The 22,728-nt window shown below is 42.4% G+C and overlaps 2 protein-coding genes across 2 annotated transcripts in view; both read left to right on the top strand.

Annotated features, from left to right (window-relative positions):
• The window catches only part of anos1b (anosmin 1b), a 41,217-nt gene extending 28,909 nt beyond the window's left edge, over positions 1–12,308 (top strand). The window contains exons 7-15 of the mRNA XM_062394744.1: positions 1,269–1,341; positions 1,723–1,966; positions 5,955–6,093; positions 7,276–7,515; positions 8,567–8,661; positions 10,014–10,176; positions 10,367–10,596; positions 10,992–11,135; positions 11,251–12,308. Coding sequence (XP_062250728.1) covers positions 1,269–1,341; positions 1,723–1,966; positions 5,955–6,093; positions 7,276–7,515; positions 8,567–8,661; positions 10,014–10,176; positions 10,367–10,596; positions 10,992–11,132 — 1,325 coding nt within the window. The 3' untranslated portion in view covers positions 11,133–11,135; positions 11,251–12,308. The remainder of the gene's footprint in view (positions 1–1,268; positions 1,342–1,722; positions 1,967–5,954; positions 6,094–7,275; positions 7,516–8,566; positions 8,662–10,013; positions 10,177–10,366; positions 10,597–10,991; positions 11,136–11,250) is intronic.
• Positions 12,309–13,056: 748 nt separating this feature from the next.
• Positions 13,057–21,971, top strand: LOC133961161 (uncharacterized). The gene is made up of 10 exons (XM_062396170.1): positions 13,057–13,178; positions 14,737–16,455; positions 17,383–17,488; positions 17,666–17,813; positions 17,964–18,011; positions 18,207–18,284; positions 18,544–18,681; positions 19,930–20,013; positions 20,291–20,341; positions 20,570–21,971. The coding sequence occupies exons 2-10, from the start codon at positions 14,991–14,993 to the stop codon at positions 20,678–20,680; spliced, it is 2,229 nt and encodes a 742-aa protein (XP_062252154.1). The 5' UTR covers positions 13,057–13,178; positions 14,737–14,990; the 3' UTR covers positions 20,681–21,971.
• Positions 21,972–22,728: the final 757 nt, after the last annotated feature.

Genomic DNA, 22,728 nt, shown 5'->3' with positions numbered 1-22,728 from the left:
CGCTTGTATACTTCAAGCGCCCAGGGTTAAAGGTTAAAGACACACTCAAACATTCCAAATACCATCTGATCGCCAGCAGAGTCTTGTGTTTCCAGTTCATTAGTGTGATTAGTCAGGGGCTGGAGGTCAGGGGTCACAAATCAGGAAGCTGGCAGATGTCAGGGCGCTGGAGGTTCCTCCGCGGTGACCTGACGCTAACCAGAGAGAGAATTTAAGAATTTGAAAAGCCTCTTCCTTGATTCATTCAGATATCAGGGACCTGCCAGCACCAATTACGAGGGAATGTCTGGATCAGAAAACTCATCTTGATGTCTTTATCTCGAGAAACAATGGACCGGAATCTAGCCGGTCGAGGGAGGAACGCAGAGTGAAAAAGGGGCCGCGAGAGACAGCTGGCAGTAAACCAGTAACTGAAAGACACCCTGCGTTTTCCAAAGAAACCACACACACCCCCACACACACACGCGCACACACAAGCAGGCCAGACCTTGCAGCCCTAATACGCTGTCCCAACTTTGATCTCTGCATCTGGGTCAGCCCAGCGCAGCCCGGGGCCTGTGGGAGGCCAGCCATGGGGGATGTAGTTCTAATCAGATCCATTTTGTAGTTTTAATCAAATACAGGATTGGGATTTGAGGCTCTAATCAGATACAGAGGCCGTGTTGAAAGAGTCTCAGGATTTCACTTCGGAGGCAAACAGTGACTAGTGGTGGTCGCCGTGGGTCTGTGTTGTGGTAGCTACTGAACAGGCTTCTCCAGTATCACTCACCTTTGATGCTGCAAATCGAATTGGCTTCGTAGACCTGAAAGAGACCAGGAGGAAATTAGCCTTTTCCCTCCCATGTTGGCGTCTTCGTCTCGCTCGGCTGTAGCACATTAAGCATCGAGTTATTAGACGATTCAGTCAAGCTGGTCAGCGGCCTCGGCCCGGTTGGAATCATGAACTCAGCACCAGTTACAAGTCAATGGAAAGGGCCGATGGATTCATTGTTTTCAGCTCAAACTCATGATTTAACAGAGAGTTTGAGCCTGTGACTGTTGATTCCACCTGTCGAAGAAAGAAACAGCAGTCTTTATAATGTTGATGAAAGAATAAGACGTGATCTCTGTCTTTCAAAAGCTAATCATTACAATATGTCTTTCTTATTATGACTATAATGCTCTGTTATCATATGAAAAAGATCAAATGAGAATGTCCATTGGAATTATTTCAATTTAAACATAACTGCTCTCTGACTCCATGTTTCTCCATCTCTCCCTTTCTGCAGATCCGTCTCCTCCAGAGCCGCCGATAAACATCCGAGTGAGCAACCAGACTCTGGAGTCCCACTTCACAGAGAGGTAACGAGGAAGATGGTTCAACAGATTCAGGGATTTGTTGCATCCATTCAGACCTAACTTATGGTTTGATGGATGGACAGACCTTGGTTGATTGTGTTGCTGCGTCCAAATTACACTTCATCCTCGTTTAAACATATATAGCAGCATATTTTATGCGTGTGTGTGTGTGTGTGTGTGTGTGTATCAGACAAGTTCATACATTATAAAGTTCAGACCATGTCCTGGGTCAGCAGCTACATTCCAATAAAACCTTTAATAGCACAAATGAGGACTTAAATTGTGACCTATGTTCAGCTTGATGATATAAAATGTCTGCTGTGCTTTTCTTTCCACTTTCATCTCCGTAAGCTCTTTGTCTGACTTCCTGATTTCTGTCCTCAGGACCAGGGGAGCTGGGGCCACGGTGGCGGTCTTGTTACGCTGGGACCCCCCCACAGAGGGAGACCTGCCGGTCCACAACTACAGAGTCACCTGGATGTCTCGACAGACACACACAGAGCACAAACACACGCACACTCTACACGGGCGCGCACACACTGTTCACAACAACATGCACACCCGCCCCACACACCCACGCGCACCAGAGCAGGGTAAAAAGGAAAGCAACAGCAGAGTGACTCAGGGGGTAAGCAAACTTTCCATGTGCTCAATTACAATTCATAATAGAATGTCATCTTTGTCTCTGCCCTCTTCATATTGTGCCTTTAGATAATATTTGACTTTTTGACAACTTTATTGTGTCAAAGCTTTGTGTAAATTGATAAAATTGTAATTGTTACCTAACAGTAGCTCGTAATAAGTGAAAATGTGATTTTAAATAACTTTTGGCCAGATTATTTAAAATCTCTCCATAAATATTCAGACCGTGGTCTTCCAAGGCGTCACAGTGTAAACTATTTAATGAGTTATTTGTTGCAGATTCCTCTGCTGTTCATTTGGGAAAATTGGTTTATTCATTGTCTTGCTTAGAGTTAGATGAGATCATTGCTACCACCCTCATGTTTGATAAGTGCAAGGCTATGGACGGGAGCTGTATGGGTTAAACTTTAACCTCTAAAGTCTAAAGGCCCAATTCATAGATACAAATTAACTTACTCTACAATTTGTACAAAAACTTAGCTGTAAACTCCAGAAACAACCGATTTAACCCTGAAGCAGCTATTTGAAGTGAGCACAGACCAAAATGTTGCTCCTTTTGAAACAAATGCCTCAGTTTGAGCATTAAAATACAAATTTGTACTTAGAAAAACACAAAATGAAAAAATGTAACAAACACACAGGGACACACATGCACACACCATCACACAAATGAGTAACCCCAGCCCTATATCCTAACGTAAACCTTATTCCAACACTTAAAGTCTCAATGTTCAAGCAGTCTCAAGTTGTGAGGAAAGGCCTGAATGTCCTCGCAACATACACACACACACACATCCGCAACACACACTGACACACCACATATACAAGATCTATGGCTGCACCTGAGAAAGTTTACTAGTTCTGTAAACACACGCACGTCACTTGTGAATGCTGCAGAGGTTTTACAGGCCTGTGCTGTGCTCCGACAGAAACTGATCTGTAAACAGCTACTGTGTGCAGTGCCGGTGCAAACCCAGTGAATATCATAGCATCTGCTGCAGCAACCAAACCAGAGCAACAGCTTGTTCTCCCATTTAATGCTCCCTTTACATTCATTCTTGATATCAGACATTAAATAATAGCCTCAAATTAAACAGTGTCCTGCTGAACCACCTGTGTCCAATAAAACCTCCTACAAATGTGAATTAGATGGAGACACAGAGCAACTGCCCAGATGTTTCAATTAAGGATGTGGATTTATATAATGAGCAGAAATGAGGTGATAAAAAAAACATGGTCTTGCTGTTCAGTGTAATTGTTGACCTCGCATTCATAAAACCTACATCCCTCTAAAACGGATTAAACCTTAAGTTGATTTGGGTTTTTGTGGATGTGGTTTTTTTTGAATACAGTTACATGCTGATATATTTACCAAAGCTGTGCAGTATTTCAGATCTGGTTTTGACATATTCACCCTTTAATTGCTCTCCCACTGCCGAGGTCTTCTGCAGAGTTCTGGCGCATGTTTTCCTCGCGGGTCTGAAAATGCAATATTGTCCTCGGGGAGACGCGACATTATCTTTATGGGAAATAACTTTGTTAGAGTGCTATGACATCACAGAGGTCTGGCTCTACAGCGCTGGAATAACATGGTAACTTAGCCGTTTTCTCCGATAGCGGAGAGAAGGGGCTTTTTTTTGCGTTTGTGTTGTTTGTTTAACTCAAGTCAAAGCATCTGACTTCATGATCATCACTGCGGCATATGGGCATTAGACAGGAAGTATATAAGTTATCAGAGCTGCAGATATCTATGCAAACACTGACTGATACAGGCTCACCAACTAGACTAGTTAGCAGGATTACACAAAAACTACAGGATGGATTAACACAAAACGTGGTGAAAGGATGTGATAAGGGTTAAGGAGAGGGATTTCTTAATGTACTTTTGAAATTGCAGTTAATGCACAAATAACAGGAGGGTATCGCTCTCCTGGTTGTACCTCACAGTTCATCTAAGTCCAGTCGGCAGCAGCAAAACACCCATAATCACAGACAACAACACAAACAGACATTACAGCATCGAACCACCGCTGTGACTCCCTGAAGATTTTTCCTTTTTCCTTTAAAATGTAGTAAACAAGCCAAATTGTCAATGATGAAGGTCGTCTCTGCACGGGAGGATCCTTCAGCTTCCAATGGACCGAACTTTGAAGCGAGAATTCATTTAGAGGAAAGCGGAGGGGGGGGGGGGGGGGGGGGGGGGGGGGGGTATAAACATCAGAGTCTTAAGGTTTTAATGTAAGCGCCCTCATATGGGCCCAGCTATCGTAAGTAGTAATGGTGATCCCAGACTGAGCCTGGTGGAGCCATTTATCTGTAGTGTGGTCCTCTGTTCTGCTTGGCTGGGAGGCCTGGAATTTAAATGAGGCCCCCTAACTAGTGTTTCCTACTCGCAGCTGCATCCAGACACACACAGAGACCTGCAGCATCACAACAGGTAGGAAGGAACCAGCACAGCCTTCCTGAATAGCCCTCATATCATACAGAGCATTGATATTTTATGGCTCCCCATTATTTTATGACTCCCCATTACCACACGGTGATATATCCCCTCGCTGTTTATAAAGCACATATCCTGTCAATCAGGAATTTAATGCAGGACTGGAGGGATTCAGCATTAACCCCGGAGTAACAGAGGAAATTGGAGGAAGTAGAAGTAATTCAAACAAGAAAAAAGAAAGAAAAAAACTCAGCTGAATCAGTGCTTTTAAATATACATCAGCTTCTTACATTTAATGTCCGATGACATTATTTGCCAAAATAGAAATCCAGGCTTCTCTCTTTCACACACGCACACATGTACACACGCACACAACTGTACAGGCCATATGTTTTGTCTATCTTCAGAGTAATGGAAAGACTTCAACCCCATTTTGTCTGCAGGTCACCAAGACACTGCTTTTAACTTGCTCTTGTCTAATTCTGTCTTAAGTGTACGAGCACACGGAGCGCACACACACACACACACACACACACACACACACACACACAGACGCAGACACTTGTTATCATCCAAGCATCTCTTTGTTGTGACTAGCTGGAGTCCACAGACTGAGAGGCCTGATGCACTAAGAGCATGTTAATGAGCTGTCAGTCAAAAGACGGGCTAATGCAGACCAGGTCGGCTCTGTCAGTCAAAACGTGGGGCGCACGCAATACGATGATGATGATGAGGAAGATGATGATGATGAAGATGATGATGATGATGATGATGATGACGCAGTTTCTCTTGTTTATTGTTGGCTTTGGCAAATAGTTAACATTTATACACCAGTACATTTATACACAAGTAAATATGTGAACATATGTTTAGATTTGCAGTTAAAAAAAAGTTTATTTTACTGATTCAAATTCTATATACTTGGGTTGTATTTGTGTTTCCTTTGATTTTTTTATTAATGGTTAATATATTTATGGTTAAAACTTAAAATATCAAGTCTCAATGAGATTTAAACAATCATAAAGTTTTGATAGCATCATCTTTGGAATCAGTTTTTCTTATATATACAGTATAAACATCCCTGTATCTGACATTTGAACTCCCTCTGCATCAGTCACCAAGACTCAGTCGTCCTCTAAGTAGCCAAAGACAACAGGTCCCAAAGTCAAAGGCTCTTCTGAATTATTGATCATTTATACGGCTCTTTTCTAGACTTATCCACCATTCAAAGTGCTTCACACTACAAGGTTAGGACAGAGTAACTGAGCCAGTTTCCTTTGGCGCACGCTCTCTCTCCCCCTCGTCCCAGACGCACTGATGGGAACTCTCCCATCATCTCTGTGGTCCATCCATCATCCTAAAAAAGAGCCTTTATTGACCAATGTATTCAGTTTTTAACCTTTGTTTTCACGTTTGGTATTAATACTACTAATGAACCTGTAATTTGAATGTGTTTTAAGTAACTTCAGAGATTTGGTGAATGTTCCTATGTGGATTCTAAAATCCATGTTCCTCTTTATTTCACGTGTTCCAGGCGCAGTGTGAGTTGTGGCTGCAGGGTCTGCCGCCCGCCACCTCCTACCTCCTATCTGTGCAGACAGTCGCCTTCTGGGGTCAGAAGAGGCTGAAGAGTCCCAGAGCTCAAACTGGCTTCACCACAATAAGTCGTGCAGGTAAACAAAGTTTTTCGTTTATTTTCAGTATTTCACAATATCATATTAATGCATATTTATCTGGAGTAAAGTTTTATTAATCTCTACAGTGGTTGCAGGGTCACAGTTTTGTAAAAGGTTGACACTTAAAGTCGGTGTCGAGCTGCAGTTTGCAAAACTGTCTCTCCACAGCTGCTCTTCATTTGAGGGAGTAATTATTCTGGGTGTACAATTTGTGGTCTAATATTACATACCATGAATCCAGTGTTTTTCACGAACGTCCTCTCGCTCAACAGTTTGGATGAGCCCTGTGTCTTTTGATAAATGAGAGGCTGGTGTGAGGTTACCTCGAAATATTTAAAAGTTGCAGTAACAGGCACCGAAGGTCCAGTGAGTTTAGCACCGTTCGGTCTTGTAGGAATAAACTTTATGGACTATAAAGCTAAGAAGAGCTCAGTTGACTCATGGAGTGCAGCTGCACACTTTATGTAGCTGTGGTTCAACAATGCAAACTGTGACGCAGGTACATATATTTTGAACATTTCATGAACTTGTCACATCATTTGTGAATGGTTTATGTCTGCAGCCGTTAACAGAGCAGTGCATTATTGATTACCTGCTGCTTCGTTTGATGTCAGAATATTCTGTTTATACCTACAGCTGCACTTTTTAGAGACACACAAACACACACACACACACACACACACACACACACACACACACACAGTGGAAGGTGATGTTAATGGTCGTCAAGGCAACAGAGGTATTTATAGCTGACCTATCGTCCGGCCCAGTGGAGGATCACATCCAGCTGCATCTCAATTATCAGACCACATGCCGACTATTTAATATGGAACATATTGCCATTCATAATTAAGCTTTATTAATATTTGACATGGTTTCACAGAGACCATGTATTGGCATCGTTACTGTGGCGCTGATGATGGTCAGCGAGGCCAGGCACAGCCAATCAGTGAATTAATTAACTGGAACGTTAGATTACATTTGCACCTTCGTCATCACTTTATGATATTATTTCTGACTTTGACGTTTAAATCATTAAATTGTATCCATAGTGTTCTGTTTATCGTCATGTTAACAACTTCTCTCCCCTCTCCTCCCCTCTCCTCCCCTCCCCTCCCCCCCCTCTCCTCCCCTCCCCTCCCCCCCTCTCCTCTCCTCTCCTCATCTCTCCTCTCCTAGGCGAGGACTTCTCCAATGAGCTCCCGTCTTCGTCCTCCTCCTCCTCATCTTCCTCATCTCCTTCCCTGTCATCGTCCTCGCCTTCTTCTACCTCCGACCTCCACCAGTCCTCCTCCCACCCTCAACCTGACCCTCCCCGAAACCCCGTCAACCCTGACAACCTGCGACTGGAGGTTGCTGCCCCTCATTACCATGAAAACCAGCTGCAGGTCAAGGTGTTCTGGAAGTGGCCTCATCACGGTGAGAAGCTCTGGAAACGTAACCCAACACTAAAATACCTATTGAGAAGGAAAGAGAAAAGAAGTTGAACTTTAGATCAGTTCTCTTCACTCCTGAGAAAAAAATAGCAAATATCACAGATTAAGCGATAGCACAGTAAACTACTTGCTTTCCATTTTGGATTTTTATTAAAGGCCACCTTGAGTTATAATGACAGATTAGCCAATATAAGATTATATTTTGTTTGTATGAAGATTCTTTTGTAGGTTATAATAATCTAGTGTGTGTTTGTGTGTGGGGGGGTCTGCAGCTGTGACATGCAGCACATCAGACCTGGCCTTTTGTAGTTTGTCAATAAAGTCAAAATGCCCCAAAAATGCATAAAATTACAAATCAGGTCATTTAAAGGAATTCACTATCTACAGGGAAGACTGGACTCTGCAGCTGTTTTCATTGTTTACATGCACTTCCTACTCAGCAACAAACAAAGTGAATCATTTTGCAGCTAAAGGCCCAAATGTCTGTAACTACTTGAGGCCTAAACCCATTACCCCGTGGGAAAGTGATCTTGAACGATTGACTTTAACCCTGTGATGGACTGGCACTCTGTCCAGGGTTTGACCCGCCTCCGGCTCAATGTCAGCTCCGATTGGCTCCAAGCCCCCCTGCGACCTTCAAAGGATAAAAGAAATAGATGATGGATGGATGGATGTTTGCAGCAAGTTCAACATATCAATTTCAGGGGTGATGATATATTAATGTTAGGTTCACAACTGCTGCCCTGCAAGTGGCCCAGGAAAGTAATCAGTTCTCCTGATTCTCTCTGTTTCTGTTCCCACTGGAGACGATGTGAGCGCAGCAGAAACTCTAATCTTCTGACAAGATAAAACCTGCAAATGAAAAAGGAAAAAATGAAAAACAGTGACATGAAGAGAGAGATTATCAGTTTGCATCATGTCATAGTTTCCTCAGGTTCCAGACAGTATAGCTCCTGATCACGCAGATAAAAACAAACCCACGTACACTCATTCACGTCCTGTCTGTCGTGTGTTTTCTTCGTTGTGCTCTGCAGGCAAACAGAAACACACCGGTCCATACATCCTGCGGTGGCATCCACATAGCTGCAGCACTAACCTCACGGGCCCCGAGAGAACAACCACTGTGCAGGTACGACTACCCCGGCTGAGTTTGATGTGTGTCTGCGATTGTGAAGCCGTGCACAGGTGTCGTGTTTCTGTGTGAACATTGTTGTTGCGTCCCTGTGTGTGTAAGTGTGTGTGTGTGTGTGTGTTAGAGATCAGATTTCATCACCATAACTCAGATCAGTGTGGAATGCTCCCTTTGTCTCGCTGCCAAATTCTCAGTCTAACATCACATTTACAGTATCATAACCCTGTCAAATCCCTGGCTGAGGCATCCTACATTTATATCCCTGTGTGTGTACGTGTGTGTGTGTGTGTGTGTGTGTGTCAAGTACAGTTTGTTTCTTTAAGTAATACCCTGTGTAATTTCTACCAGCCCAAAATATGGCCTTGGAGATGCCTGCTGTGTTTTGAGGTGCCACATAGGTGGTTTTGAGGACTTTGACAGGTGTCTGTCTGTCTGTCTGTCTGTCTGTCTGTCTGTCTGTCTGTCTGTCTGTCTGTCTGTCTGTGGACAGAACAACCGTCCAAGATACAGTTACAAAACTTTACGGATGTGTATTTGATTTCAAAATGAAGTTTGAGTGAGGAGAAGGGTTTCGGTTTGAGCCAGCCCATTAGACGTAAAGAGACCTCAAAGATCAAGTTTTATTTTTTTTCACTATCTTTAATATGGATATTCACAGTTTTCTCTGGGAATATTTCATAGACCTCAATAAAAAAGGCATATTTAGTGTACTGACATTATGAGGAGGAGGATAGTGTCTCGTGCTTTTCAGTCAAACACTTCTATAGCACAAACCATCCAGGTTCATGTTAAGTAAATTACTGTTTTATTACTGAGATGTTTGTGGTTTGTGTTCCTGGAGAAGGTTTTTACGTAAGAGGGAGTGTGAAACAGAACAAAACCAAACTGAAAAATACAACAAAAATACAGGCTTCTGCAATAATGAAACACTATTGCTTGGTTGTAACATTGAATTGTATTAGTGGTTATAATTCAGTGGTTTGACTGAAATGAGAGAAACTGTTTGTGTGTGTGTGTGTGTGTGTCTGTGTGTGTGTGTGTGTGTGTCTGTGGAGAGAAAAGCGATCTGAGCTATTTGAGGTCCCAGAACATGATTTCTGTTCACTGAAGTTCAGACTTTTTAAACAGTTACACCAGCTCTTGCTATTTGAAGCTGCCAACCTAGAGATCTGCCAAGCACTGCTTCAGACACTGGTGTTTATTTTAACATGGAATCTAAAGAGCTGCTTGTATGAGACAGGTTTCCAAACAAACACAGAGGTAATATGTGTACTTTGTGGAGATTCACTTCTAACAAGCAGTTCTGTACCGATTTCCACCCCTAACACGAGCTGATCCTCTCTCTCCAGGGCACTCATCACACCCTCACAGGGCTGCTGTTTGCCTGTAAGTACCGGGTCGCCGTTGCGATGAAGGCTGACCCCGGATCAGAAGCTGTGGCCTGGGTGACGACCCCGACTTGCTCCTCCATCAGGGTCAGAGGAGGCAAAGCTTTGCCCTGCAACACTGATGGTATGAGTAATAAACACAGATGTAAAGACGGTGTTTCATTGCCCCACCTCATCCTTAAGAGTTATTATCCACCTACACAGTAGTTCAATGGGTTTACATTCATTTTCATTAGGAACAAACAACCAGACATCTTAACAAAAGCATCAAACCTATTCAGAAACGTTGATGGGTGTTCTTTTGTCTATGTCAGAGCGCCTCCTGTCAGGCAGGAAGGTGGTACTGCGTCCGGAAAGACTGACCGCAGATTTTCAACAAGTCAACGGCTCCTTGCTCGCCACGTTTCGCTGGAGGATGTCCCAGCATGCACTGGACCCCGCGGCCGTCGAGGGGTTCCAGTTCACCTGGACGCTACAGTCGGTTAGCACGGCTACAGAGGAGCAGGAAGACACACTCATCTCGCAGACGCAGACGATTGCAGTGGTGAGACGGACACAAGGGTTTACACACAGTCACAGCATGTGATTGTGTTTGTAGCAGGAATAAAGTAAATTATAAAAAATGTACCTGTAATGGATATTATGTCTGTTGATGTTCTTGATTTCTTGATATTTAAAGAAAAAAAAAAAAGGTCCTGTAAATCCATTTAAATTATCTCCTGAGCTTTATCATGTCCCCCCACTAACACTATCCTATACTGCTGGAAATACTTGCTAGAGCAGCTGCTCTGTGGCTGAAATCAACATCAAATACACAGTTACTGTAAAAACAATGTATAATGGTAACCTTTTACTGACACACATTTATTTGTTAATCAATCAAATGAGTGGTTGAGGAAGAATAATACGATCGAACTAACTCTGGCTCTTCATCCACAGTCTCAGCGGTCGGTGACAGTTCAAGGTCTTCAGGCCAACAGTGTCTATCAGCTGCAGCTCCAGGTGCTAACAACAGGGGGCAGCAATGGTGCAGCAGTTTCCAAGACCATTCACACCCCATCGATCAAGGCTAAGCTTTGATAGGTAGTTGTGCTCTCTGAAAAACATTCTTAAAAACCTTTTATCACTTCAAATGAGAAAATGTCATAACGTTTCAGTCACGGGTAAAATTATGTTTCTTTTAAATCCTCTCTTCAAGGCCTCAAACTGCATCAGCTGCCAGCGACTGCTGCACCACTCTGACCTTCACCAGCCTCCTCTTCCCTGTTGTGTTCCACAGTTTAACATGCTTTCATTTCAGTTCATGTTCAAACAACCTGCGCAAAGCTTTAAAATACAATCAATTCCTCTGCATAAAGATTTACATAGGAAAAATATTTTCTACTCTGATAGTTTCTCTGACTTTTTGTTTTTTTCAAACATCAGGAAAGCTGTGCTCATTAATCATCTGATAAAAGATTATACAATATTGTTTTAAAAATTGACTGTAGCTGAGCCTTTGGCATTTAAAAAAAGCATCACTGTACGTACAGTTAGTCTCAGCAGTGAACCGGTTTCCTTAAAGCATATTTCCTCCATTTCCTTATTAAAAATGGCCGCATCTTCCAAGCGATTCCTTTTGGCATCAGTAACCACAGTGCCCCGGCATTTATGTGAAAAGTGAGACTTCATCCGTGGCTGCATCGGTTTGTGATCTGTGTTAAGGTGGGACTTCTGATCACCTGACATCATTGGAGCCACATGACAGACGTGTAAATGGACTTATTATGCCTCTTGTTTTTGACCATGCTAGTAGAGAATAATATAGCACTGACCTTATGTACAAATAGTGATGTATAGCAACAGACTGTGTTTATTTCAATGCATTATCTGCTGCATTCTCTTTGAAGCCAGTTGGTCTGACTCCGTTTGCAGAAATGTTGATTTAAGCTCAAATATTTTTGATATTTTGTTCATATGTTAAAAAAAAATGTCCGAAGTTGCTTGTTTGATACATTTTGGACATTACGTCCATTTTACTAATTGATAATATGTGACATTTTCTCAAAGTAGATTTGTTTTGCAAAAGTCATGTCATCACTTTGAAAGGGCTGTGAGCTACTAATGTTGAGTAGCCAGTGATTATGTTAATATTCTCTCTATGTAACCTTTTAATGTTGATACTTTTGTACTTAATTCCTTTACTTTTTGTCTGTTGGTTTTTATTTATTGTTTTCCAGTCTTAGATTTTTATAATTAAAGGTTATCAGGACAATGTGTGTTGTTTCTGTGATCTTATGGATAGCAATGATGGGATTATAACAGTTTGCAATGATTTGTGGATTTATTGTTTTGAAAAGGGGCTACAAATTAATTGGCAATAGTTTTAATAACTTAAAAAAACGTTTGTTACAGCTTTTTAATTGTGTATGTAGTAGTTTCACAAATTTATTTAGTAGTACTTGTTTAACTGTCAGAAATCTATATAATTAAGTCCACTTGAACATCAGGGAATGATCTTTTTTTTTTTATAATAAAAATATTTTTTGTTCTTAGTTCTCCTATGATGGAATAATTATTATAAATATACTAATACACTGTAAAATAATAATATATAAGTGCAAGGGATACTCACCATATTGTGAGTATCCCTTATGGTATAGGATAATATAATACAAAATAGTATAATATAATACAATATAATATAATATACCTGGTTTGATTCACTGAAATAAGTTTTAAAAAATTGAAAGCGTGATATATAGTAGATCTAAAGCTTGGGAGGTTTCCCTGGACAGTTGTCCACACAACTGTGTCAAATTAAATGAATTAGCAATACAAATATATATCATCATCTTAAAAAATTTACAAACAACCTACCAATCTAATAATAAAATGTGATTAAACCCCACAACATGTGTATTTCTTTAAAGATCTTCGTGTAAAATAGCAAAAATCTGATTCTTCTGTGTTTAATTTTGATAATTGTTGTGGCTTCTCTGTGTGACGTGAATCTCTGGAGACCGACGGACACTGCCGAAGTTGCGCTCGACCCCTTGACGTCATCAGCGAGCGACGGCAGCTTGGACTGTTGTGTTTTTTCGAGCCGTGTTCGGATGAAACTGTGTTTGTCGTTTCCCGGACGAGGTAAAGTCTCATTCTGTCTGTTTCCTCTCGTGCTTTCGCGGCTGCTCTTCCTCACAGCCGGCTCACACTCGGACCCTCGGCTCCCTCCTCCTGAAACTTCCTCCTGAAAATGGAGGAATTGAATGTTATCGCCGCTTTGTGTTGTGTGTTCGGCTGCAGCTAGCTAACGCGGCTAGCTCCAGGAGAACGACCGACTGCGGGTGCACTTGACGCGAAAACGGCATTTTGGACCCAGTTAAATCACCTGCTGGGTTTGTCGTGTTCGTAAATGTTGCGTAGACGCGCTCCGGGAATCTGACACCCATTGTTGGACTAGCTTAGCTACGGCAGCTTTCGTTGAACAAGGAGATTCCATTGTTTATGGGATATTCAGCAACACTTAGTAGAGATATTAATAACTCGTTTATCCACACGAATGAATGAAAAGCTGAGCACATCGGAAACACGTGTTAATCTTAACACATGTTAATTGAAGATAATATCATTGTCGTTGCTGCTTAAGTCCTGCAAGTCCTACACACACACACACACACACACACTTAGTTATTTAGTTAATTAGTTGATTGGTTAGTGAGTTGTGTCTGATAGAGGAAATCCAGTCACACAACCCTGCACATTCACTGACAGATCACTTGCCATGGAACACTCAACAGAGCAACACCCATCAAACCTAAAACCTCCTTAACATACTAGATTTTCATTTCATCAAGATCCACAAATTATCCTATGAGAAATCACCAAGAATGTCTCACAGTGTCATGAAAAGTAACAGTAATTCCTGAATCCGCCCCCTGATCCAGATTCACACCAACAGGTTCAGGGCCGGGTCACTCGTACGTGAAAGCAGAAGTAAAGTTGAACCCCACGTAAAGCTATGGTGCAATTTGCTTTGCCACAGAAAGCTAATGTTTTATTTACTTCCTCGCTCGCACAGATTAGAAGTGAATAGGAGGCGCAGGTTCGCCTCTGATGCTTTCGTGTAGGTGTGAATGGGCCAAAGTGGTTTCTTCCACTACCCCCCCACCCCCCACACAAACTTTGAAGGTAATTAGTCGTGAAGTTTCTGCATAATCCTGCTAACAAACAAACAAATGCAGATGGAAATACAACCTCCACAGTGGAGATGACCATAACAAACATCGACATCTCCTAAACATGAACCATTGACAGACAGTAAAGAGCCGGGTTAGTGACCTGCTGTCTTTACGAGGCTGTGGCTGCAAGTACTTTACTTTAGCTGAAGCATTCCCTTTTGCATCTTATCAACCTGAACCTGTCACCTGAGGCCAAAGTGGCTGTAAGGGGGCGGGTGATTTTATGTGCTGTTGAGGTTGCAATGTCAGTGATTGCCTTACAGTTGAGATCGGAGTCTGATGTGGGAGGAACTATTGACCTTAAGTTTTGAGTAACATACTACAAGTTACTGTATTTTTCCTTCCTGACCGAATCATCCGAGACATTCAATTTGAATAACTCCCATTAAAGACAGCCTCGGTCTGCTGCTATATTGAACTTGAAATTTATTTAATCTGTTATTTTTCTCTGTGTCTTTAATTAGGAGATCATGGTATTTTCATTATTCCACACACAGTGTAGATGCCACTGAGGAGACGCCAGCGACCTGCCATCGATAACCTCCGTGGTGGGAAAGGCTTGAAAACTACTTAATATCCACACAGGAAGTGTCAGGATACAAAATACGGAATGCGCTAACTTCAACGCCGAAACGTCTAAAGGACCAAAGGACAGGAGAGAACACGACTCTGGAGAGGGGGAGTTGGGGATGGGGTTGGAGAGCCAAAGGAGGACGTCATGGTTCACAGCGGCTCTGCTTCCCCAATGAAAACATCACCTACAGCATCGCCTCATTTAACTGCTCCTGCTACAGCACCTCCTCTGCAAGTTACGCCTCCCCTGGTGCCTCCCCTTAGAGATACCTCTGGTCAGGGCCTAACACAGACCCCTGCAAAACACCTCAACACAGACCCTACCTCAATCCGCCCCCCTCAGCCCTCTACCCCGTCGCCTGCTGATGCAGAACCTCCTGTTGTAACACCAGCACTTACAAGCACCTCAAGCCCAGCCTCATCCTGGTCTTCTACGCAGACAACAACGCCTGCTCAGGGCCCAGTCAATGGCCGTACCTCAGGAAGGAAGAGGACTCCCAAGGCCTGTGATTGCTGCGGACCAAACAGTAAAGGACACAATGTCAAAAACTCGGGCAGGGGGAGAGGGAGGGGAGCTTTCAAGGACCTCTGGGACACCCCAAACAGAAAAGTGGGGGCCAAGCTGACACTTACCAATAGCTCTGATTTGACCAAGGAGATGGGAGAGGAAGCAGAGGATGAAAATGACATGTACAAGAAGGAGCAAACAACTGTAATAATGGCTGATACACACATCCTCACTGATACACACACCCTTCCTCCCCTGCCTGTCACATCCCTGCAAGACGGAACAAAAACAAACTGTGCTGCCCCACAAAAATCATGTACGCAGAATAATGAGGACATGTTGATAAAGGAGTCGGGGGTTTCAGGAGAAGGAGGGAAAGGATGCGGGGTAAACAGAGATGTGGAGATGAGACTGTCGGGTATGCCAGCCAGGAGAGCGTTAGTAGTCCGAGGTAGAGGGAGGGGAATGATGACAGGCGCAATGTTTGCATCGAAAATGAAAGTAGAAGTTAGAATTAAGAGCCAAGGCGGCGGTTGTGTTGTCACTGGTTCTAAAGTGGACGCCTCAGCTCAGTCAATGGTAGCTCACAGTCTGGAGGAGAACAAAGATGCACAGATGGATCACGGGGTGCAGACTCACCCCACCACGTTTAAATCTCCGTTCTGTAATGGGGACACAGTAAATCTGACTGACTCCGAATCTGAAGAAGAGGCTAATTTGATCATGAGTGAACTGGGAAATGGACTGTTATCCAATTCAAGACAGTACAGCCCTGCATCAAGGTCAAATACACCTCAGGATATTGACTCTGACGTGGACCAGGCTCTTGATGGAGCAGACCACGGTTCTTTACCAGTAACTCTTTCTAATGGAAACCACAGATCCACACCTATGGAAGTGGAAACCTCTCAGTGCCCTATCGCAGTGGACAGTGTGCAGCACCACTGGGCATTAGGAGACCACAGGCTCTACTGTCAGCCGGGAACCTGGGAGAAGAAGCAGATGGAAGAAGTGTCGGAGAAGGATCTGTCAGAAGAAGCAGGGATGGACGTGAAGATGTCGAATGAAGAAAATCTGGAGCAGCTCACTGACATGGTCAATGGTAAGATGTGTATCGAAGCATTCAAGCCTCCACATGAAAATATTCACTCATCTTGTCAGATAGTTATAATGAACATGGTCAATCATCAATGTTTTTACACAGCGACAAACTGAGAGGAGTGACTCTTTTCCGACATATAAAATACACAGAACACGAGGCCACTTCCATGAAACATTAACACAGACTTGATCTAAAACTGGGTTTGTGCAAATAATTATTCCCTCAAAAAATCGAGTGTATACAGGAGAGCATTTGTTTATTGTGACGTTACAATAAACAAATGATGTGAAGAAGGAAAAAAGCAAACGAGTCCACAGAAGTTTAAAGAACAGCCTTGTGTTGCAATAGTAGCACAGAAAATACAGGATCTTCACATGGTATTAAAATTGGTCATATGCACATTTTTCTGTCTTTTTTTTCCTTCTGCACTTTAACAGAGAGCATTAATAAATGAGGCCCACTCATGCAAACACATGCAGTGGCTTCTGAATGTATCAAGGCCCCTCTTCACGCAGCCTTTTGTTCAACATTTAATTTTAAATGGATGTCTTTTTTTAGTTTTTCAATCAATCTAGACACAATGACAAATTGCACATTTATTAAAATGCTATTTTTTTTAAGCCCCATCAGCAGGATTTGAAGCTTTGAATCATTTTAATGACAACAAGCTGTGCTCTGGATATGGTCAGTTAATTCTGTCTTCATAGAATTCTGTTTTGCAAATATCATCTTTAATATTTCCGGCATTAAACCCCAACAAATGTTATCTACACTTCTTATTTTAAAGTGTGTCAGCGTTCAGGCTTGGGTGTGATTAAATTAGAGTTCCTTCAGAAAACCTATTTTGAATTTGGGCTTTTAAACAACACTGTCAATGTTACTTGTGTAATTGGTCAAATCATCACATTATGATTTCTTCTGTTTCAGATTTTCTGGAGAGCTTCTACATAAAGTACGGCAGTTTCATTCCTCTCACTGAGACAGACGTCGTGGAACACCTGAAGAAGAACGGCAAATCTGACTTCAGCAAGTGGTTTGTACACTCGCATAGACACACACACACACACACACACACGTCCAATCGAGCCAATGAAAGTGAAATTTCTTTCCTTATTTGTCAATATTCTTAAAATTTCCTTGAAGATAGAAGAATATACACCAGAGGTTTGTGTTTTAAATATAATTCCTCCTCCTCCTCCTCCTCCTTTAGGGGCCTGGACATTAAACGAGAGATGACTCGGTACAGGTCGAGCCTGGCCTCTGCTCCCGTCGCAGGCTTCATGGTGATGTATAATAAACACTCTCTGGGCCTGGAGGACCTGGGGACACTGGAAGAACAGAACTGGCTTAATGACCAGGTAAAGAAGGAAGAAAGGCCAGGACACAGTTTGGGCTCATAATGCACATATTTCCTAAAAGTGGAAGCCTGAGGTGTAAAAGTTGGATCCAATGTTAAAGAAAACAAACTAACCTTTTATTTCTCTCTACCTGCTCTTATATCTGGTCAGATCATCAACATGTATGGAGAACTCATTATGGAAGCAACACAACACAAGGTAAGTGATGATCTGTTGTAAAAATTTAAATTCGTAGTTTCCGTGCAGCCCAGAAGGATCTAGAATTATATTTATTAATTATAAAAAATGACTCAGTGTAGGAGTCTGAACTTGTAGTTAGACTCAGCCAATATTTTTTTAATGAGGTCCTCACTGTGTGGTTTATTAACACAATTTATTATTTCTTCCTTTCAGGTTCATTTTTTCAACAGCTTTTTTCATAAGCAGCTTGTTGCCAAGGGCTACGATGGAGTGAAGAGATGGACTAAAAAAGTAAGTTGTGTTCCAGTTAAACGTTAATAGCCGATCATTAATTATCACAACACAGTTATATTTCCAGCTTTTAATTTGACATTATACAGAATCTGTTCTCTGTCTCTCTCTTATTCCTTCTATGAACTACTGCCCTGTAATCTGATTACTCTTATCGACTATTGATTATTCCAGGTAACATAACGTAGACATTTGCGTGATTTTGTATTTTGTATAACTAACTTGTGCCTGTGTTTTATTTTTGGGGGGGTTCCTTCAGGTCGACCTCTTCTCCAAGTGGCTGCTGCTAATTCCCATTCATTTAGAAATCCACTGGTCTCTCGTCACAGTCACCATGGCCACCAAAACCATCAGCTACTACGACAGCCAGGGCATCGTCTTCAGACACACCACCGACGTGAGTCCTCTGTCCATGTGTCCTCTGTCCTTGTGTCCTCTGTCCTTGTGTCCTCTGTCCATGTGTCCTCTGTCCATGTGTCCTCTGTCCATGTGTCCTCTGTCCTTGTGTCCTCCGTCCACGTGTCCTCTGTCCACGTGTCCTCTGTCCATGTGTCCTCTGTCCATGTGTCCTCTGTCCATGTGTCCTCTGTCCATGTGTCCTCTGTCCTTGTGTCCTCCGTCCACGTGTCCTCTGTCCATTTCCCTGCATTCTGAGATGGAGATCATCGTTGCAGATTTCTTTAATTCAGTTTCTCCTGACTTCTATGATCATAATATCTGCAGACGTCGCGGCTGTACAACATCTTTAAATTCTTATTTATGAAAAGAAAAGGAAGGAAAGGTTCTGTGGAAAGAAATCCACAAGGAAGGTTTTAATTAGATGATTAGATGAGGATAGAGCGTTGGATCAATATTCTTCCCCAGAATACATTCTAGAAGAAATCAACATGTGTGCAGAGTCTTTGTAGCTCTCAACCAGATAAGGAGGTTCTGGAGACTTGTGCCTTTCATTACATGTTCCTGAAATGAATGGAAAGTATTCAGCTTATCAGACAGAGGCATCCAGAGGCTCAGGTGTCCAGTGACCACGAATCCTCCACCACCGGCGATAACGTATAAGTGAGGATAATTATAACCGTAGTGAGTGAAGTACGTCAAACATACGGACGTGACCAAAGATGGAAAGCATGTGTGGATAGTCAGTTCAGAACATGATGAACCTATTGACTAGAGCGGTTAGCTGATAAGAATCAGCCGGTAGGAGACTTTCATGGACACATGTTTGCCAAAATGAAAGACTTTCATGCATAAGGTTTAGATTTTACATTCCTTTGACATATTGGTTTGATATTTTACAATTTGTTAAAGTATATTAATTTGCTTTTAACCTTTTAATCCTTTTTCTCCCTTATATCAGTATCTGCATCCGCCTTCGAGCTGTAATTATCATTTAAAACTTTAAAATTTCCTGTTCAACTGTTTAATTGATGATGATCTCACTGTTTTTACTTAATTAGACTCATGATTATCGTCCATAACCTCCACGTCTCAGAGTTCAGGGTCGTTTTAAATGTGATCGATTTGCTGCTTCACAGTAGCAATGTGAAGGAATTTAAATTTTCTAACAATGTTTATCACTTGCATTATTCTCACTGTAGATTAACTGTCCTTTGTGTGTATCTTTGTGTGTGTGTTGTTCTACCAGAACATTATGAAGTACCTCCAGTCTGAAGCCAGAGAGAAGGAACAGACGGCGTTTCAGAAAGGCTGGAAAATTACTATCATCAAGGTAAAGCTGAGCCCTGATTGTAATTGTCATGTTGTGTTCACCTCACGTCCTGAAACTGCAGTGCAGAGTGGAAACCTCCCTCTTATTGCCAAGTCGATTATTATAAAGACCATATCGGAGTTACATTAACAAAAAAATCGTTCTGCTTTTTATCTTAACCAACAATTTCGAACTGAGTCTTACTACTAAGGCAACAAATGCATGTCCAGTAGATTCACACACAACTGTGACATCTTTCCTCCGTCTCTCTGTTGACTGTGACCTCCTGAATCCTCAGGGAATTCCTCAGCAGAGAAACGACAGCGACTGTGGAGTTTTTGTCCTGGAGGTGAGACATTCTTTACTGCCGTCCTTCCTTTGTCCCCCACTTCTTTGAATTCCTTGCCCCTCTCTTGTGCCTCGTCTGTCTTGTGTCTTGACAGAAAAAGAAATAAAGTGGATATGTCCTGTCTTTGCTGCCTCCACAAATGTGATCAGTGCTCGGCCTCCTGAGGGAAGACAGAGAGAAGCTTCTGTCGTTTCTCTAATCTCACCATCTTGTCTTTCTGTCCGTCAGTACTGCCGCCGTCTGTCAGTGAGGCAGCCGCTGCTGTTCAGTCAGGAGGACATGCCGCTCATCCGCAAGAGGATCTACAAAGAAATGTGTGACTGTCGCCTCAACGACTGAACGACCAAATAACATCCTCCTTCTCTCGCTGACGGCTTTCGAGACCTCCTGCACAAGTGTGTCAGGCGGCCATTTCCACAGGCAGCCTGTTACACAAGCTAACACGACCAGGGCCAGCCATCTTCTAGTGAACTCAAGCTACCCGTCGGCCCGTGTCACTGACGGCAGAGCGGCCGTCACTTGGGACTTTTGGTGATGTTAAGAGTTTTATGTTTTTTTCTAAATGCAAGCTTGCAAAGAACTACTGACGTGGACCCCTACTGACCCCAAATGATGCTGGAGCCCGCACACTTCAGGTTTGCTTTCTACATTGAAAAGAGGATTTCAACCAAATGGCCCCACAGCCGCCTTTCTGAACACAGGGGTTCTGACTCTGACTGAGGAAACAGGCGTCGGAGCAGCCTGGACCAATGGGAAGGACTTTCCCCCAACAAATGGAATGGCCTTATATCCTTCATGGCCATTTTAAAGTGAATAAAGCATCTTTGTTTTTAAGTTAATTTTACGCTGAACCTTTACAGCTGCAACATGCCTACAATAACACACGTTGTCTAACATGTTTTAATGAAGGTGTGTGATCCAGTGGACCAACAGTTCACTTTAAACTTGAACGTTTGTGCCGGTTGCTTTCTCTCGGACTTCCGATTTATTTGCACGGTCAAAGGCCTCGAAGTAGAAAAATCCGAATGTACTGATGGTGTTTTCTTCCCCCGGCGGTGACAGAGCGGCACAGAGCCTCAGTTCTGCTGCGGCTCAAAACAGGGAGATCATGAGTTTTATTTTTTCAGTTCATTCGGTTTTTGAGTTGTGCTCTCCAAATCATTTCATATTCAATTTCCAGTTTATTTCCACCACATACTTTTCTGCCGTTTGGTCTGTTTTGCTCCGATCATGTCCTCATGGGTAAGAGTTAGGTTTTGCACATGGATGACGTCCGTTACGGTTTGACTTTAGAATCCATCGGTTTGAGTTGAAAACAGTTTCTTATGCTTGTTAGTAAATTCGACGTTAGCTGCTCAGTTCGCTGCTGAGATGTGTTTTTGTTTTTGTTTTGTTTGTTTTCAGGCATTTTCCTCAGCTTTATGTTGTCAGTCACAGATAAACAAGTGGACCTCAGTTCTTTTGATTTACATCTTCTGTCCAACCTGGATTTTGTTGTTGTATTCGTTTATGTATATTTACAGATTGTATTGTACCTTTACTGGCCTACTACTGTACATACTTGCTTTGACTAAACACCAGAGCAGTTTCTGGACTGTTTTTATCGTTGTTATTAAAAAGCCAATTCTGGCGGGAGTCTGAGCAGTGAATTTGTTGCAGCCTTTCTCGTCTATAAATAGAAAATATAGATGTGTATTTTTTTTATAAAAGCAACTAATACGCACAAATAAGCACATTTATCCAGCAGCGTCTGTTTGAAATGTTTCTGTCAGATCCAGAACCAATTAGCAAAAACTGTCCCCTGCCAAAACCAATGGGAGGATTTGACTCAATTAAAAACTTTTTTTTGCCCCTCGTTCAGTGAGTGGGTGATGTGAGCAAACTTCAAGTTAGATCCGTTCCTCTACTACTGCCAGCGAGTGTTCAAAGGGTTTATCAAAGTCGTATAAGGACGTGCTCATCATCTCTCCAGTTGCTCTTATTTCTTGTGGGAAATATATTCTTGTGAATCAGATTAATGATAATAGGTTTAGGCTGTAATGCTGTATACTTACCAGTAGAGGGGGCCCTGTGTTGACATAGTAATATTTTTTCTTTGGAATCCATCAAGAGCGAAAGGTTTGACACATGTCAGGGGCTCCGGAGCTGGAGGAAGGTGGAGCCTGTTGCTCAAGGGCACTTCAGCATTGTGGGTGCTTGACCTATGACTGCAGGGTAAAGGATGGAGCTTTATTTTTTTGCTCTTCCAATTAAAATATCGTGACACAAACTTATATTTCTGCAAATTTATCAAAAAGGAAAAAGTGCTTTGACTCTTGGAATCTGTGCTGATTGGAGTCCACCTCTGGCTAAGAATCCATAGATTTTAAATGGAACTTTACTGAGCA

This window comes from Platichthys flesus, chromosome 9, assembly GCF_949316205.1.
Source record: "Platichthys flesus chromosome 9, fPlaFle2.1, whole genome shotgun sequence".
NCBI lineage: Eukaryota > Metazoa > Chordata > Actinopteri > Pleuronectiformes > Pleuronectidae > Platichthys > Platichthys flesus.
The sequence above is the reverse complement of the archived record's forward strand: the minus strand, read 5'-3'. Positions and strand labels throughout refer to the sequence as shown.

Bases quoted from the DNA above. Each gene is read 5' to 3' on its own strand.
- LOC133961161 (XM_062396170.1), top strand. From the start codon at position 14,991: ATGGTTCACAGCGGCTCTGCTTCCCCAATGAAAACATCACCTACAGCA. The intron at 17,489-17,665 runs GTTTGTACACTC...CTCCTCCTTTAG, and splicing joins AAATCTGACTTCAGCAAGTG to GGGCCTGGACATTAAACGAG. The intron at 20,342-20,569 runs GTGAGACATTCT...TCTGTCCGTCAG, and splicing joins GTGGAGTTTTTGTCCTGGAG to TACTGCCGCCGTCTGTCAGT.